Source organism: Pediculus humanus, genomic scaffold (assembly GCF_000006295.1).
Source record: "Pediculus humanus corporis 1103172107910 genomic scaffold, whole genome shotgun sequence".
Lineage (NCBI taxonomy): Eukaryota > Metazoa > Arthropoda > Insecta > Psocodea > Pediculidae > Pediculus > Pediculus humanus.
The window spans coordinates 553969-571594 of record NW_002987483.1 but is presented as its reverse complement, the minus strand read 5'-3'; the positions used below and the strand labels follow the sequence as shown (position 1 = coordinate 571594).

Sequence of the window (17626 nt, the reverse complement as noted above, 5' to 3'; positions counted from 1 at the left end):
AAAAAAAAAAAAAAAAGGTAATTTGATATTCTGACCTTTGTAATTTAAAGATTCTTTTTTTCCGTTTGTTTTACCAAAAAAAAAAAATTTTATTTTTTACCTGGGGGGCCCCTCCCCCCACCCCTAAATTTTTTACATATAAAAGCTAACAAATATTACGTAATTTTTTCTTTTTCGTAAGAAGAAGAAAAAGGAAACAAAAAAATGAAAAAAATTTTTTTTTTTTTTGAATGTAAATTAAGTGAGGGGCGATGGGGGAGGGGCTTAGTTAACGTGTACGTTACATTAAAAATTTCATTGCAATGTTTTAAATTCGTTCCCCCGTGTTTTTTTTTTTTTTCGACGTTCATTAACGGAAAATTTTTTGTTTTGTTTTTCCAGTATCAACTCCGGCATTAGTTGGAATTTGTTTGGCAGCTTTGGCATTTTTCGTCGGTATATTTGCCGTGACTTGTTTTTGTCATAGGAGTCGTTATACAAATTATGGCTCTAATAAATTATTCGGTTCGAAAAAATTTAAAGCGGGAGCTGAAAAACCGTTGGCTTTTCATCAGCATAGAAAACCGACCGCTGTGAAAAGCCCGGCCGGAACCGGTGGAAACATTCATTATCTTAAGAAATCACCGAGTCCGACGGGTGGAAAATCTCCATCGGGGGTAAGTTAACACAAATTAACAAAAAAGTAAGAAATTTTAATTATTTCCCACGAGTGAGAAAGAGAGAGAGAGAGAGAGAGAGAGAGTATTAATTGATTTTAAATTTAGGGCAGCGCAGCATCTTCTCCAACGAATCCAGATCAAAGGAGTCCAATAACTGATCTTTCTCCAACTGCTGCTGCTTGTGCTGGTGGTGAAAATGGACAAAAAAATACTCTGACTGTAACGAATTCGGCTCCAGTTTGCGTTGTGGAAAATGAAAAACAAAAATCCAACAGCGTACAGAGTAAAGACGAAACAGAATCCAACGAAAAAAATACAACATCGACTGGAAAATTAGGTTTAATCGTGTTTAAATTGAGGTTCGTTTGTATTTTGTTGAATTATAAAAAAAATTTTTGGGATTTTTTTAATGCTGTTGTTGTTGCTGTTGCGATTTCAGGTACAAAACGGAAAAGAATGCATTGATTGTAAGCGTTGTTAAATGTAAAGATTTACCGGCAAAAGATAGCAATACCGATTCGAGCGATCCATACGTTAAACTTCAATTGCTACCCGACAAACAGCACAAAGTGAAAACTCGAGTTTTACGTAAAACAAGAAATCCTGTTTACGATGAAGATTTTACATTTTACGGAATAAGTCCGAGTCAACTTCAGGTTCGTTAGAACAACAAAAAACAAAAAACATTTTCAACGTGACAAACATGAACTTCCGGTTTCTTTTGTTTCCAGGCTACGACACTTCATTTCGTCGTGTTAAGTTTTGACAGATATTCTCGTGACGATATTATCGGTGAAGTTTTTTGTTCTCTTTCAAACATTGACGTGACACAATTTGAAAATCAACAATTGGCTCTCTGTCGAGAAATACAACCGAGGAGTATCAAAGTAAGTCAAAAATGGGGGGGGGGGGGGAAACCAACAAAAACGAAACATTTTTAAACGTTAAATAAAAATTTGCTTTGCAGATAAGATCTCAAGGACGCGGGGAAATTTTAATTTCGTTATGTTGGCAACCCGCGGCAAATAGATTAACCGTCGTCATACTCAAAGCTCGAAATTTGCCAAAAATGGACGTCACCGGTCTTGCAGGTATTGAAATAATTCAAAACGGATTTTTATTTATATCTCTTCGTATTTTCCGTACCTGACATTTTTTAAATCTTATTATATATATTTTATATTAGGAAAAAATGTTTTTTTTTTGATTAAATAAAAGGTTTTAGATGTTTTTTGAATGTTTTTCTCTACATTTTTTGATTATGAAAATGAAAAACTGTTTCAGATCCCTACGTGAAAATGTATTTGTTATGTAATAATCAAAGAATAGCTAAAAAGAAAACTCATGTTAAGAAAAGAACATTAAATCCTGTTTTCAACGAATCATTCATTTTTGAAATACCAGCTGGAGCTGAGAAATTAGACAATATATCATTAGAGTTTTTGCTTTTGGATTGGGACAGGGTCACTAAAAACGAGGTCAGTTTTCTCTCTTTCTCTCTCTCTCTCCATAAAATCCAATAGAAGGAAAAGACATGTAAAAATTTACATGATTTGTTTCCAGGTCATTGGTCGTTTGGAATTAGGAGGCGAAAAAGCGACAGGAACAGCATTACATCACTGGAACGAAGTTTGTAACTCGCCAAGGCGACAAATTGCAGAATGGCACAAACTTAAAGAATAAAAAAATTCCACATTGATGAACTGTTCTCATTTTTATTTAATCATCACCATTTTACAAAAATTTATTCCCTGGAAGATGAAAAGGGAATATATTTATATTAAAAATACTTATATATATATAAATACTACATCTATATAAATTCTCTATGCATGTTTTGCATTAATGATATTAATGATATAATATCCGTATATCTATGTTCTAGAAAAAGAAAAAATAATAATAATAATAATTCTAATAAGAGAAAACAAATTTTAAGTAGTTGCTAACTAAAAAACTATTTTCACTATTTTAAGGTCAATATTCATCTGACTTTTTAAATACACAACCTAAGCATTATTATTATTATATAAAAAGTTTTTAAAAGGTGGCAATCGAAAATATTAATACTTTTATTTAAATCGATTAAAAGTAAATTTTTTTTATTGTTATCAATTGTTTATTACACATACTGACTTGAATTAATAATTATTTATAAATTTTTTATTTATTTATTTATTTATTGTATGTGTTTAATTTAGAGTTTTGGAAAATGAAAGGAAAATAAACATAAGATAAATTTTGCACAAAATAAAATTGCGCATTATTTCGTGCTTTTTCTTAGCTTATTTAATAATTAATTATATAGAATAAATAATAAATGACAGATTTTGTATTATATACTTTAAATTCATTTTAATTTGTTTCTACAAATAAATAAATTTAAAGAGAAAAATAATGTAAATGATATTTTTTTAATTATTTTACCTTTTTAAATTTAAAGATTTATATATAAAAGGAATTTTTTTTATTTATTATTATAATTTGCTTCCTAATTAAAAAATGTAATTAAAAAAAAAAATAAACTTGCACTTTTAACATAATAAAAATATTTATTAAATTATTAATAATTTTTTATTTTGTTATGTACTTTCTCTCTGCATATATTCAATTTTTCTCATTTTTCATTATTATTATCATTCATAGATTTTGTAACTGAGTAAGTATACTTGAGTAGTGATTCTTAAATGAAATCTACACATTACAAATTAAACAATATAATTATTTAAAAATAATTTACCAATGACTTTTGAAGTCCAACAGGAAAGACGTAGTATTGGTTTTAAAGTGAATAAAACGACTTTTTTTTAATTAAAATAATTTTTTTCTTTAGATTTTTATTTAATTATTAAAAATTTAAAAAAAAAAAACATTTTTTATAAAAATTTCTTTCTAAAAAGTTTAATCAAATCACATTTTTCATAAATATTAATGATTAGAAATTTGATTTAAACAATTCTGCGTTTTAAATAAACGCTGAACGCCATTTTTAATAACGCAATGTTGCCAAATTTTATCATAGAGTATCAATTACGTAAAAATAAATTTAAATATTATTTGAATTAAAGAATAATTACATTTTTAAAAATAAAATTTAAATTTTTTAAATAAAATTATTAAAAATATCGAGTTTGATTTTTGTAGGAAAGTTAAAAATTTACGAAAACAAACGTTTTTTGTAAAAGTGGCAACAGTGTTGCAACGTTTCGATTAAATCTTAAATTAAATTATTGATTTTTTTTTTTTAATATATGCCGTATGGTGCCAAGAAAATGACCAATATTTAGTATAAATGTTTTTTTTTTTTAATTTAGTAACGTTCATAAAAAAAAATCATATATAAATAAATAATGTGAGTACTTTTAAACGTTTTTCTAAATTTTATTTCGGGAGATATAATTTACGAGGTCAATGTTTGAATCTAAACAATTATGTTGACCCTTAAAGTATTTGTAGTAATTTCTTTCAAAAAAATAAATTCTCAAATTCGATTCGATATAAATTACAAGCAAGTAAACTTTAAAATGGTATAAATATTTTTTGTTTGAAAAATATTTTATTAGTATTTTAGTGTTAATGCTTGTTTTCGGCGTAATATATACATACAAATGTGAAAAAAAAAAAAAAAAATTTCATCATCGTTTATGTTACTTGTGACTTATTTTTCAATTTATTTTATTTTACTTATATTTATTTATAGTACGTTGATAAAACATTTGATTTTACTGTACTTATTATTATTAAAATATCAATTTTAAATAAATGTGTGTGTGATTTTTAATTTAACATGTGCTAACCAATGGAGTGTTAATTAATTAATTGATAGTCTCAGTATATGAATTGTTACATTTTATTGTGAATATCAGCATTTTTATTTTTGCTTATTGTTCAATATTAACTTACTAACCAATATTATATTTAAATATGTTAAATAGAAAATTAGAAAAGATTTTTTTAGATTGGAAACAAGATGATTTTATTAAATGTCTTATTTAAAAAATTGATTTTACATAACGATACAGTTTAAATAAATAATTATTGATACTATTTATTACTTTTTAAATGTGAAACCTTTTCGTCTTTTGATTTTTTTTTTCAATATTGTTATCATCATTTTCGATAATAACTCTTTTACAAAGTAATTTAATTGAAATTAATTAAAAGCAAATATCGATATTGAAAAATTTTTCTCAAAGCAATTTACAATCGTGCTTACAGTAATTGATAAATCGATAATTCTATTAAATTAATTATATTTAATTATGTTTAATCGATAATAAAATAATAATTTGTAATAATTGGCAAAACTATAAGTGATATCGAAAGTTATAAAAGTTTATCACCCTTTATTACTTTTATTTATGATTCTTTATAAATATACGGAAAGCTTTGCTAACTTTACTCGATATTTAAAAATGTCTCTTAACGATAGCAAAAATATTTACTTTAATGATTGATTTTAATTCAAAGTCGAACAAAAACATAAAAAGTTACAAAAGTTTTTCTTTATCAGAAAAAGAAAAATCAATAAGAATTAGAAATATAAAAAAATTAAATATTCAACTCGTTTTAGTTAATCGAAATTATATTCGATAGATCGATAAATCGATACGTATATCAATCACGTGACATTTTCTCTCTCTCTCTCTCTCTCTCTCTCGTGTCAAAAGGAAATTAGTTATGCTGTTGTGTGTGGTTTTCACGGTTATTTTACATACCTAGTTTATCTTAATTATTTAGTAAAGTAGGTTTTTGAATAGTTTTTTTTTTTTTAAAAAAGATAAATTACTCGATGATTATTATAACGCGATTATTTAAGTATTTTTTATTATTATTATTATTCTCATTCTCAATAATAATGAAGAAAATCATAGTTAATAAATGTTAATTGTGAAGTTGTAGGGTTTAATTGTTAAAAATTTTCAGAACGTGTTTTTAAAAAAATTTTTTTTTTTTGCTAATTATTTCTGAAATAACATGTGCAGGTTAATTGGAAGAACAATATGTAGTTTTGTTTTTTTTTTTTTTTTTTTTTTTTTTAATGTATTCTCTTTATATACACATACACATATCTTTGTCTATCTATCTCTCTCTCTTTCTCTCTCTTATAAATTGTAAAAGAGTAAAATTAAAAAAAATTAATGTATGATTAAAATCATCTCCCAATCTTTGAAATCTTTTGTATTTTTCTGTTTCAGATGATAAATAAACTAATATGCCGAATGCAAGACGGTCGTGAGTGTGAAAGCCTTACAAATATCTAGAAATTTGTTTGTTTGGCAAGTTTTTATTAAAATAAATAAATATATAAAAAAATCCTTTTTCACATTATTATATTCCCCTGAGAATAGTTTTTTTTTTTTTTTTTAACTATTTAAATAAGTTTTTTTTCGAAGATATAATTAATTATTTGGATGTTAAAAAAAAAAAAAGATAATAACAACATCCACATATTATTGAAAAATGAAACATTGAAAAAAAAAGTGCGGACGAAAATAAAACCGTTAATAAATAAAAAAATATCATCATGGAATATCACAGATAGAAAATGTGAAAAATATATAATTAACAGTTTTTTATTATCATTAATTTGTTTCATACGCGTGAAATTTTATCAACGGATAAATTTCAATGACGCATTGGTGCGGTTATCCGCCATGTTTTCAAAATTCAAAAGTGCAATCGTTAATGCGGTCAGAGGATCGGATGGTTTGGACTACGTCGGAAATCAAAAAAATACAACAACAACAAATTCCAAATACGAATACACTCGTCCGAGTTTTTTAAATTTCTCTGATGAAAAAGTCAACGCGGCTTCGGATACGGAAATGAGACCGTTGATACTCCCCCGGGATCTGGAATTCCCATTCAAAGCCGGATATTGCGAATGCATCAACGCGGGAAAATCAAAACTCAACGAGGATCAGGGAGCCGTTTGGAGGAGAAAATTAACACCCAAATGGTGGGCGAACATGCCCAAGGAATCGTTGGAAGCTAACGAAGATAACGTGAATAAACTCGAAACGGATACATTCGATGTCAAAGACCCATCTTTGACTTACACGGTGTTTGCCATTTTCGACGGGCACGGTGGACCCATGGTTGCCGTAATTGCAGCAAAAGAATTGGAATCGATATTGCACGAGAAACTCGAGAACGTCGCGGATATATTGATACCGAATAATAACAGTTACGAGGGTGACGTTCAATTTCAAAGAGGTGGCATGAAGTATCAGGTGGATTTTAGGAAACCCGTAAATGCATCGCAGGTAATCGTCGGAGCGTTGGAAACGTCTTTCATTGAAATGGATAAGAGAATAGGAGAAGATAAGGAGAATTACGAGGTGAAAGGTGGTTGTACCGCTTTGGTGGTGTTGTTCATGCTCGGTAAAGTGTACACCGCATGTGCGGGTGATTCGCGTGCGATCGTGGCAGTAGGGGACAGAGTCGAACCCCTTTCCCGAGATCACACTCCCACGTCGGAACGGGTGCGCATATGCAATGTCGGATATCAAAAATCATTCCTGTTGAAAAACGACTACACTTCGTTTGAATATTACAGACGACCAACGTCCCAAGATTTGGGCAAACCCGTTTTGTACCGTCATCCGGAGGGTTTGGGATATTCTTACCGCACCATCGTGCCGGACGATTTAAAATTACCTCTGATTTCGGGAACCGGAAAGAGAGCGAGACTCATGGGTACCATCGGAGTGACTCGCGGATTCGGAGATCACGAATTAAAGGCGTTGGGATCTCTGGTGATGATAAAACCATTTCTTTCGGCGATGCCGGAAATCCGCGTATTGGACATAACAAAACTATCGTTGGCTGCCGCCGACGTCATCATAATGGGATCCGACGGATTGTTCGACGTCACGGAAAACGGTCAAGCCGTGAATGCCGTTCGAACGTCTTTTAAAAAAATGATGAACGAAAACAAGGGGAAAACAACCCTTTCGCCGACGTCGGACGACAAGCAATACATGTGCGCGGCACAAGATTTGGTCAATTACGCACGCGGTAAACCCTCGACGGAAAACAGGTCGTGGAAAAAAAGCGACGGGAATCCGGCGTCGGGAGACGACATAACCGCGTGGGTCATACCTTTGCTTCCATATTTAAAAGAACACGAATCGTGGTGCCTGAAAACAATTACGGATGACGTGCCTGGAAGTCTCAAGGCTTCGAACGTTACCACTAATAATAATAATAGTAATAGTAATAAAGGATTGCCCATTTGTTTAGCAGAAGACTGTTTGTTGTCGAGCGACGTCGAAGACTAAAAAAAATTTCCATTTTATTATTATTATTATTATTATATTTTTTAAAGACTTTTAATTTATTTTAAACTTGACTTATTTAATAAATAAATAAAAATTTTGCGAAATTATAAATTCAATAAATACATACATATATATATATATATTTTTGTTATTGTGAGAACTCAAAATAAATTATTGGGTACGGTAAAAAAAAAAAAAAAAAAGGAAAAAAGGAAAATTATTTTAATTAATCAAATCATCCTTAACTATTCATTATTTATTTATTTATTTATTTATTTATTTATGTTTTGCGTTAACAACAACAACAACAAAACCGGAAACGGCGTTTAAATGGTTTTTCACGTCGTTAAAAATAATTTAAATTTATTCTCAAATCTTAAATAAAAGCATAAAATTAATATTATTATTATTATTATATTATTAACATTTATTATTATTATTTATTTATTTATTTATTGAATAACCCGGATAAATAATTTTGAATGTTTTATTTAACATGTTGTTTGTTGCATTTAATGGTTGTTTTTAGTTAAACGTTAACGATATAAACAATCATCTAACAATCATTATTATTATTATTATTATTATTATTCGCTCTCGTTCTCGAACTTATTATTAATAGAAAACTTTTTATTAAATTGAATAAATAAATAAATAAATAAATAATTAACAATTGGGAAAAAATTTTGAAACAAATTACAAATTTTAATTGATTCGACATTGGTTGTTGTTTTAATTAATTATTATTATTATTATTATCATTATCATTATTAACATTTATGAAAAATTTAAAAGAAAATTCAAATTTTTTTTTTTTGCTACTTATTTTTTTATTTTCAGATATTTATTTAAATAAATAAATCCGTTCAATATGGAGGTGTATCAAAATTGTACGGATAATAGTCTGCTGACGGAAATATCATTGCCGCAACAACTTTATCTCAAACCGGAAGCCAAATTAAACGTAACGGTCGCGTTGCCCCAAGTTCGACTTCCGGGTAAAACGATATCCAATTGGGAGGTTATGGAAAGGTTGAAACAAATGATACAACCGGAAGAATTCATAAGTTTAAGGGTGTCGAAAACGACGATCGAATTCATACGTTTCGATGCGGAAATAGAAAACAGGAGTCAATTGGGTAACGTCATATCTCTCGTCGATGGTAAATCCATTAAATTGAGCGGATTTCCGGAATTGTTAAAAGTCAAAGCGGCAGAATCGAAACCGGATTTTCCGACTCGTCACGATTGGGATAAGTATTTTCGGGATGCGAAAAACATGAACGAAATGAAACCGGGAGAAAGGCCGGACACGATACACATAGAAAACATACCCAGCAAATGGTTCATATCGAAAAAGGATTTGCGTAACGGCGTCGAAATACCCAACGAATTCACATTGGAAAAAGTTTTCGAAATTTTCGGGGAAATCCGGTGCGTCGACATACCCATGCTCGATCCGTACAGGAATCAAATGAAAGCGAGCATATCAGGTATAAAAAAATTCAGTCATTCATCGGATTCGACATTCGATGCTTACATACAGTACAAGGAATATATATGCTTCGTCAAAGCCATGAACGCTTTGAGAGGAATGAAATTGGTTCACAAAGACGGAAACGAAACGTATTCGGCATCCATTAAGGTATATTTAAACGTCAAACCTTTTTTTTTTGTATTAACCTTTTAATTTTCTTTTTACGGGGTTGTAGAAAAAAACGGAAGGAAAACAAAATGGGGTAAGTTTAATTTTATTAAAAAATTTATTTTAATTTTTATGTGGGCGAAACAGGTTCGGATCGCAATCCGTTAAATTTTTTTTGTAACCGGATATATGAACCTGTTTCGTTCGCATCGCAGCGTGCGTCGTTCCTGCGATGTTGTATCGTCGTTTTGATGACGTCACAGGAGCATAATTTTTTTTTTTGTTTTGTAAAAACTAATTACGCAGTTTTTCGTTCAATTCGATTGGATTTGAACGATCAACTGCGACATTTTTCCAACAGATTTTTTTCTTTTTTTTTTTTTTTTTTGTTATCCAAAACAAGTTTGTCTTTGTACCTGTAAATTTTTTTTTTTTTACGCCGATCGAAAAGGAAAAAAAAAAAAAAAAAACCGTTAAAAAAAGAACGTCGAAAAATTCAAAAGTGTCGAAAGAAAATTTTCTTTGTATTGGGGGGCGGGGCGGGGCGGGGCGGGGGGGATGAAGGGGGTAGGAAAATATTTATTTAGCAATCATATATAATATTTCACAGCTTTTATACATAAATAAATTTATTGTGGCAGTGATTAATAGAAAAAAAATAAATAAAATAAAAAATAAAATAAAAAATTTACGAATGCATATAAATAAATAAATAAATAAAAATAAATAAATATTAAAAATGAATAAATATCAGAAATGTCGAAAATGAAAATGGCAGGTGGATTTCGACAAGACCAAACATTTAAGCGACATGTCTATAAGGAAAAGAAAATTAGAAAGGGAGAAATTAATGGCTAAGGAAAGGGAAAAAGAAGAAGAAAAACGTCGAGACGAAGAAGCGGCACGCATGGCGTTGGAAGAAGAAAAGTAAGATGGACGAAAATTGTTTAAAATTGTTTGGCCATTTGTTGTGACCTCTAATCGTTTGTTATTTTGTTTCAAGTCGAAAAAAACTAGAGGAAAAAGAAATGAAAGGAAGACGGCAAAAAGAAAGAGAAGAAAAGAGAAAGCAAAAATTGTTGAAAAAATTAAAAAAAAAAGAAGCCGAACAAATGAATATAAAAATTGCGATCGAAGAGAGGAAATTATTAATGGCGCAGAGAAAATTGGAAAGCATAAGATTGCTCGACGAATTGTTCGAAAGAGTCAAAATAGAAAAACAAAAAGAGGGAAAACGTGAAAGGATAAGGGAAAAAAAAGAAGAAGGCGGTGGTGGTTGTGACGATGACTATGACGATGATGATGAGGACGATGACGACGATGATGACAAGAAGTCGAAAAAGAAAAAAAGTGACAAACGTAAGAAAAAAGGATGTGATAAGGATAAAAAGAAAAAGGAAAAATTATTGGACAAGGAAAAAGAATTGAGGAAAAAATTAGTTAAGAAAATCAAAAATGCTCAAGAGCAACAAATGCAAGAGAGGAGAGAGAAACTCAAAAAGACTTTAGAAGGGAAAAACAAATTGAAAAATTCTATGAGGATGAGCAAAGAAAGCGAGAATTTAGATGACGAAGGAGGATTTGACGTTTACAAACGTGGAAAATTCGAAAATTACGAACATTTTCCGGATTATCCAAATTTCGAATCGTACAAAGGTGAGAGAGAGAGAGAGAAAGTGGAAAATGATTTAAAGATTGAGAGAAGAAAGAAAGAAAAGAAAAATGTTTTGTTGTTGTTGATGTTGTAGGAGGTTACGGCGGATATCACGATTGGAATCCGAAAAGTTTTCGAGGAGGTTTCATGACCAGAAGACCTTTTAGAGGTTATCGTAACATGTTTAATAATTACCACGAAGAATGGATGGCGTATCAGGATCACATAGACGGACGGTAGGTTTTTTTTTTTATTATTTCAACCTCTTTATTGTTCTCGCTACGAAGGGGGGAGGGGGTGACATATTTTTACATTTAAATGTATTTCCTACAGGAAAAAATTAGAAATGGAAGATGAAAAAAGAAAATCGGATAAAATATCCGAAGATGGAGTCGAAGATATATCGAGCGATTTATCGAGCGATAATTACAGTCATTTAAATTCGAGTTCCGATAACGATGATGATGATGATGATGATGATAATGATGATAAAAAAAGTAAAGGTAAATAATAATGCGAGATTCGAAAATGAAAATTTTTTGAGTTTCAGAATGTTTAGTGTGTCCTTTTTTTTTTTTTTTATAGGAAAATCATCCGAACGTATCGGTGGAGATTGGACGAAACCGGATGGTCATTCGAAAGGAGAATTGGATAGTAGTAGCATAGGTCCCGTCCATTCTTGGATCGGATATTCCGACTTTTACAATCCGAGATACATGAGAAGTCGAGGATTGAGAAGACCTCGCGGAGTGTACATACCCAGAAGAGGTTGGGGAAGAGGTTTTCCAGCTCAACCTAATCCGAACGTACCAATGAATTCGTTTTACATGCAAAGCATCAATTCTCAATATTACAAGTTAGTGTAAAGCAGAAGAAAATCTGTGGAAAATGGCGGATGGAAATTATTTTAATTTTTTCTTGTTTTTTTCCGAAGGTATTTCAATAAGTTAGCGAAAGGAGATTACAACGAACACGATTATCGTGCGCATTCGAGATCTCGTTCGAGATCCAGATCTCATTCGAGCGAGAGAGTCGTTTGCCGGAAAGTTTTGAGTCGTTCACGAAGCCGTTCAAGAAAATATTCTCGTTCCGTATCAAGATCCCGAAGTCGATCGAGGAGACGATCGAAATCCCGGAGTAAAAGCAGATCGAAAGACAGAGATAGAAAACGTTATAGGAGTCGCAGTTCCGGAAGCAAGAGAAGGTCAAGTTCAAAACACAAAAGATCGGAAAGTCGGGATCGATCGAAGTCGAAATCGCGAACTCCGATAAAGAGATCGATTAGCAAATCGAAAGAAATGACGACGACGACGACGGAAAAATCGGATGGGAAAATGGAAAATGCGGAAGATAAAGATAAAGAAAAGCAGAAGAGCAAGGATAAAAAGAAAGAAGTACAATCGGAGGTAAAAGAACCGGAGCCGGCGGCGGTCAAAGCGAAATCGGAAGAAACGGAATGGTCGCTGTCGTTGAGCGGTTCGGACGATTGGTCGAGAGGATCGCCGGAAAGGAAAGCAAGACCCTTGGGCGATCCCGATTGGATTCCCGATCGCCGGGAGAGAGATAATGAAAGAACGTACAGGACTCTGATGAGTAAAGTGACGGGAACGTTTTCGAACGACAGTTACATGGGATACGACGGGAGGTCGAGAAACAGGTTCGGACGAACTACGGATTACCGTTACGGCGGTGATAGGGAACCCAATTTGAGGAGTCACATTTCCAGGCCGTCCGATAATATGGAATCGCATCACGGGAAAACGGGAAAAGATTCTAAAAAATCGAGACACAAAAGGGATAAGAAAAGAAAGAGAAAAATGTCTTGAACTCTTTAACCCCATCGATAATAATAATACTAATAAGGGAAAAATTCAAAAAGTGCCGTCAATTATCCCGGAAACGCCACAATTTTCCGCCGATTGGTTTTTTTTAACAAAATAAAAAAAAAAAAAGGAAAATTTTATTTATTTATTTATTAATAATTCTTAAAGAAAAATTATCAATTTGACAAAAAATATATATATATATATATACACATAAAAAAAATCAGGTTCGTTTGATTATGATCTGTTTTTTTTTTTTTTTTTTCTATTCTCTCTCCTGTTGTTGTACAAAATTATTAAATATTTTTATCAAAAAAAAATAAAATAATAAAATAATAATAATAATAATAATAATAATAAACTAAACTATGTTTTATTATCGGAACAAAAATATCCTTTTACAAATAATTTTAATAACTTTTTTTTTTGTTTTGAAATGGAGGGGTGGAGAGAAAGGAGGAGGGAGGAGAAGAGGGGAGGGGCTTGATAAAAACTCCTCCCACTTCGATTCCATTTAATTTTATTTTTCTGATTTATTTAATTGTTTTTCAGGTATCAATATTCCAAAAGGTGTCGAATTTCCTTGTTCAATTTGATGACTCTTTCATCGTCGATTTGACACATTTCGTCGCTCAGCAGTTTATCCCTTTCTTCAATCAATTTATTCAATCTGTCTTCGTGTTCCTGATTGTTTTTAAGAAGGTAAGTGTTGCTCTCTCTAACCAAATCCATGCTCGCTCTAAACGATTCGTAATTCGATTTCGATCTGTTAAAGTAAAAAAAATTTCTCAAATCGATACACCTTCTAAGATAATCGCGAAAACGTTTTTAAATTTAATTTACTTGTAGGGAAAATCCAAATCCGACATGTTACTTCTCACGTCCATGTCTGAGCCTAAAAAATCTTTTGCATCCATCAATCCGTCATCACCGTCGAAAATACTTTTTTTACTTTTTTCATTCATGCACAATTGTTCCAAACCGAGTTTTTTCAATTCGTCTTTTCTATATTGCAATTGAACTTGAATGTTTTTCGTGTATTCGGATTTTATACGATGAATTTCTCTCACGGCTCGTCCCCATTGTTCTTTGAAAAATAATTTCGAATTGTTTGCCGTTTCAAGTTTTTCCTGCATCGTTTTCTAAAAATTTAAAGTGTCACAAATGATTTGGGGGTTCGATATGCTTTGATGGGATGGGAAGATTTGAAATAATCAATCGATTCGTCGCTTACCAAATCTTGTAAAAGTGTAGCCGTTTGTTCTTGCGACAAACAAGCTCTCCTATTTTTTTCAAATTCTTTTTCGGTCAAATTTAAAGCTTCTTTGAGCCTCTCATTTTCCAACTGAACGGCTTTGAGTTGTTCTCCGAGTTCTTTTTTATCTTTTTCCAATTCGCTTATTCTATTCATATTATCACCTGATGTCATTTCCAATTCTAATTTTAATTTGTCTACCTCTTCATTTTTCTCTATAAAATTACAACAAATTAATTAGTTTCTTTCTCTCTCTCTCTGTCTCTCTCTCTCAATAATGTAAGAAAGTTACCGGTTAACAATTTTAAATATCTGACTTCCAATTCATTTTTGGCGGATTCCAAAGCTTTTTCCTTTTCTAAAAATTCCCGATTTTTTTGTTTCACGTCTTCTGTTGCCGCGATTAGGGAATTCCCCAATTCCCGACACTGTTCCATTTTTTCATTTAATTTTTCCTCCAATTCCAACTTTCTATTTTTCCACTCCGTTCTCAAATCTTGTATTTCCGTTTTCAATTGAGCCGTAAACTTTAAAATTTGAAATGACAAAAATTTATTAATTTGTTTACTCATTTTTTAATTTAAAATTTTAAAATAATTACTTTCTGTTGGAAAATATCTTTTTGTCTTTCTTTCCATTCTTCCAACTCATCGACAATTTTATCCGTAACGGTATCCATAAATACGGGTGGGAGATCAGATTCATCTACCAACGTGGACGATTTTACTTTCAGTGTGACATCTTTCATTATCTGAGGACCGCAATCCGTTAAATTTGCAGAATAACATAATTTTCCAAGAGCCTCGTGAGATTTGATTTCTATGAGATCGATGTAGTAAAAGCCATCACTCCCATCGCAAACCAATTTCTGCGTATCCAATATACCTCTTGCGATTATGGTTGGTCTGTTTTGCACGTTCCAGAACATGGAAATCGTTGGTGGTACGGTCGAGAGTAATTTGAAAAATTCCGAAGGGGTTTCTAAAAAAATAAACGTGGCTTCTATATCGCAAAGCTCAACCGGTTCGTTTGCTTTATCTATTGTTATTTCTGGATGAGCAGTAAAAGTAACTTCTGATCTAGGACAAAAAAAAAATTTTTACTCAATTTCAAATGAATTGTTTTATGTGTGAGAGAGAGAGAGAAAAAAAACTCACCTCGATTGATGAAACCGGAAATTAAATTTTGGTGGTATTATATACCAAATAACATTTTTTAAAAAAATTTTTAATTTGTACGTGTGAAATGCTTGTACGCATTTTTTTTGCGGTTGTAAATCTCCTGATGAATTTTTCTTTTCATAATTTGTCAAATTAATTTTCTTGTCTTCGACACATGAGGTAATGCTATGTTTTGTTCTAGGACTTCTCGCTGGTGATGTGACATGTTCTGATAATTTCCACGATAAAATTTCATCATGGTTTAAAGCTGAAAGATCATAATGATACAATGAACAATCAATTGAAATCAAGGTAAGAGTGTTCTTCTGAACAAACAAACAAATTGTTTTATTTTGTGTTTGTCGAAATGTTAAATTCTTACTTACTTCCCACATCTCCACTGTCGTATTTTACTGGATTTTCATTATTAACCGGAACGTTTGATTTTTCTTCATTATTCTTCATTTGATCAACTTCTTCATTTTTATCACAGAGAGATTCATAAACAGGTACAATGTTTTCTTGCTGAAGAAAATCGTTATCATTTAAAACTTTATCTTGTATTCTTATATGTGAAAAAAATCATTTCGATTAGATAAGAGGAGTTTATAAATAATAATTTATAAATTACTTAATGAAAAAAAAAAAAAAAAAAAAAAAAACATTAATGTAATTTATACCTTAGAGATAATAAAACATGAGGTGAATATCCTTTGGATTCTTTTCCAAGTCCGAGAACTTTAAAATTTTCTTCGACAATTTTAGCAGGTTTATTTTTTTGTACATAATAAGCTGATCGTAAATTAACGACAACATAACCAAATTTTTCCTTTTGATTTTCGTTGTAATATTTAAATAAGTTAATCTTTATTGGAACTCCATTATTTCTCATTTTTTTTAAATTTATTTTATTCGTTTCCCAAATTAAATCAACATTGAATCTTACAACAGAGTCGGGTTGTTTCAAATCTGTTTCCATTTGATTATCTAATAATGTAGCCATCATAAAAACTGGAGTGTTTATAAATCCAAGGTCGGTGACTGCAAAATGAAATAAATAAATTATATATAAATAATAATCATAAGAATTATTAATGGGATTCAAAATCAAATTTCAGGTTTGTTTCATTTATAAAAATAAACCACTCATAAACATATATCAATAATTATATTTATTACTGATTGTTTTACATTAATGTTATAATTATATTTGTAAAAACAATATCTACATAATAATAATATAAATAAAAATTATAGCAAGTAATTTAAATTTAGGAATTTACAATTACTTAAAAATTAAATAAAACCGTTAATTTAAATTTAACGAACCTTCTTTCAAAGCCAACACGACTTCTACGTCAGGTCCGATTAATTCTTCCATATTTTCCCTTAAATAAATTATTTATATCATATAAAATAAAAACTAATCAATTCCGATATAAAATAACATAAACGTGTTTTTTTTTTCTTTTTTTTTTTTTTAAATAAAAAAATTATTAATTTATTATTCATAAGAATTCCATTACATGTTTCTGATTTCAATTTTTTTCTTTTTTTTTTTTCAGTTTTGCCAAATTAACTTCGAAACGTAAAAAATAAGGGGGTGCCAACCGTTCAAATAATAATGATGGCGGAAAAAAAATTGTTTAATACGGGTAAGTAAGTTTAAATTATAATTTTTCTAACAAGTTTTTTTGTTTTAAACTTTTTAATATTTTTTTTTTTAAAATAACAAAATATTTTATGATTTTCTTCTTCTTCTTTTGCTTCTCCTATAAGTGCTTTTGCATTTAAAAATAATTAAAAATTTTAATTAATAAATTAATTTTTTAATTGTTTTGTTATAAACAATTTTATTTAAGAAAAACTTTTTGGTAAATGGCTTAACAAATAATTGTGCATACATAAAACAGGGAATCATTTCCAAATTATTAATTTTCATACATAGTTCATACATAGATACATAAGCGACGAATTTATTTTTAATAGTTTTTTTTTTTTTTTAAACCGTCATTTTTTTTTTTTTTTAATATTCGGTAATTAAAAAAATAAATAAAAAACAATACAAGTAGATTAGAAAAAGAAGAAAAATAATAAAGATGATTAAAATAATAATAATAATTAAAAAGGAAAAGAAAAAGAAG

At 30.1% G+C, this 17626-nt stretch overlaps 4 protein-coding genes across 4 annotated transcripts; 3 read left to right on the top strand and 1 right to left on the bottom strand.

Annotated features, from left to right (window-relative positions):
- Positions 1-251: 251 nt before the first annotated feature.
- Phum_PHUM400010 (synaptotagmin-4, putative) lies at positions 252-2342 on the top strand (the record flags this gene model as incomplete). The annotated part of the gene is made up of 8 exons (XM_002428728.1): positions 252-267; positions 382-656; positions 765-1018; positions 1099-1315; positions 1391-1546; positions 1627-1750; positions 1944-2137; positions 2223-2342. The coding sequence occupies 8 exons, from the start codon at positions 252-254 to the stop codon at positions 2340-2342; spliced, it is 1356 nt and encodes a 451-aa protein (XP_002428773.1).
- A 3974-nt stretch (positions 2343-6316) lies between these two features.
- Phum_PHUM400000 (protein phosphatase 2C, putative) lies at positions 6317-7945 on the top strand (the record flags this gene model as incomplete). Its single annotated transcript, XM_002428727.1, has 2 exons — positions 6317-7835; positions 7911-7945. The coding sequence occupies 2 exons, from the start codon at positions 6317-6319 to the stop codon at positions 7943-7945; spliced, it is 1554 nt and encodes a 517-aa protein (XP_002428772.1).
- An 871-nt stretch (positions 7946-8816) lies between these two features.
- Positions 8817-13070, top strand: Phum_PHUM399990 (uncharacterized protein; the record flags this gene model as incomplete). The annotated part of the gene is made up of 7 exons (XM_002428726.1): positions 8817-9590; positions 10369-10517; positions 10594-11246; positions 11339-11480; positions 11578-11747; positions 11830-12100; positions 12179-13070. 7 exons carry the CDS (start codon positions 8817-8819, stop codon positions 13068-13070), a joined length of 3051 nt encoding a protein of 1016 aa, XP_002428771.1.
- A 552-nt stretch (positions 13071-13622) lies between these two features.
- Positions 13623-16863, bottom strand: Phum_PHUM399980 (uncharacterized protein; the record flags this gene model as incomplete). The annotated part of the gene is made up of 9 exons (XM_002428725.1): positions 13623-13833; positions 13911-14209; positions 14302-14537; positions 14615-14849; positions 14924-15401; positions 15480-15750; positions 15869-16047; positions 16163-16523; positions 16812-16863. 9 exons carry the CDS (start codon positions 16861-16863, stop codon positions 13623-13625), a joined length of 2322 nt encoding a protein of 773 aa, XP_002428770.1.
- Positions 16864-17626: the final 763 nt, after the last annotated feature.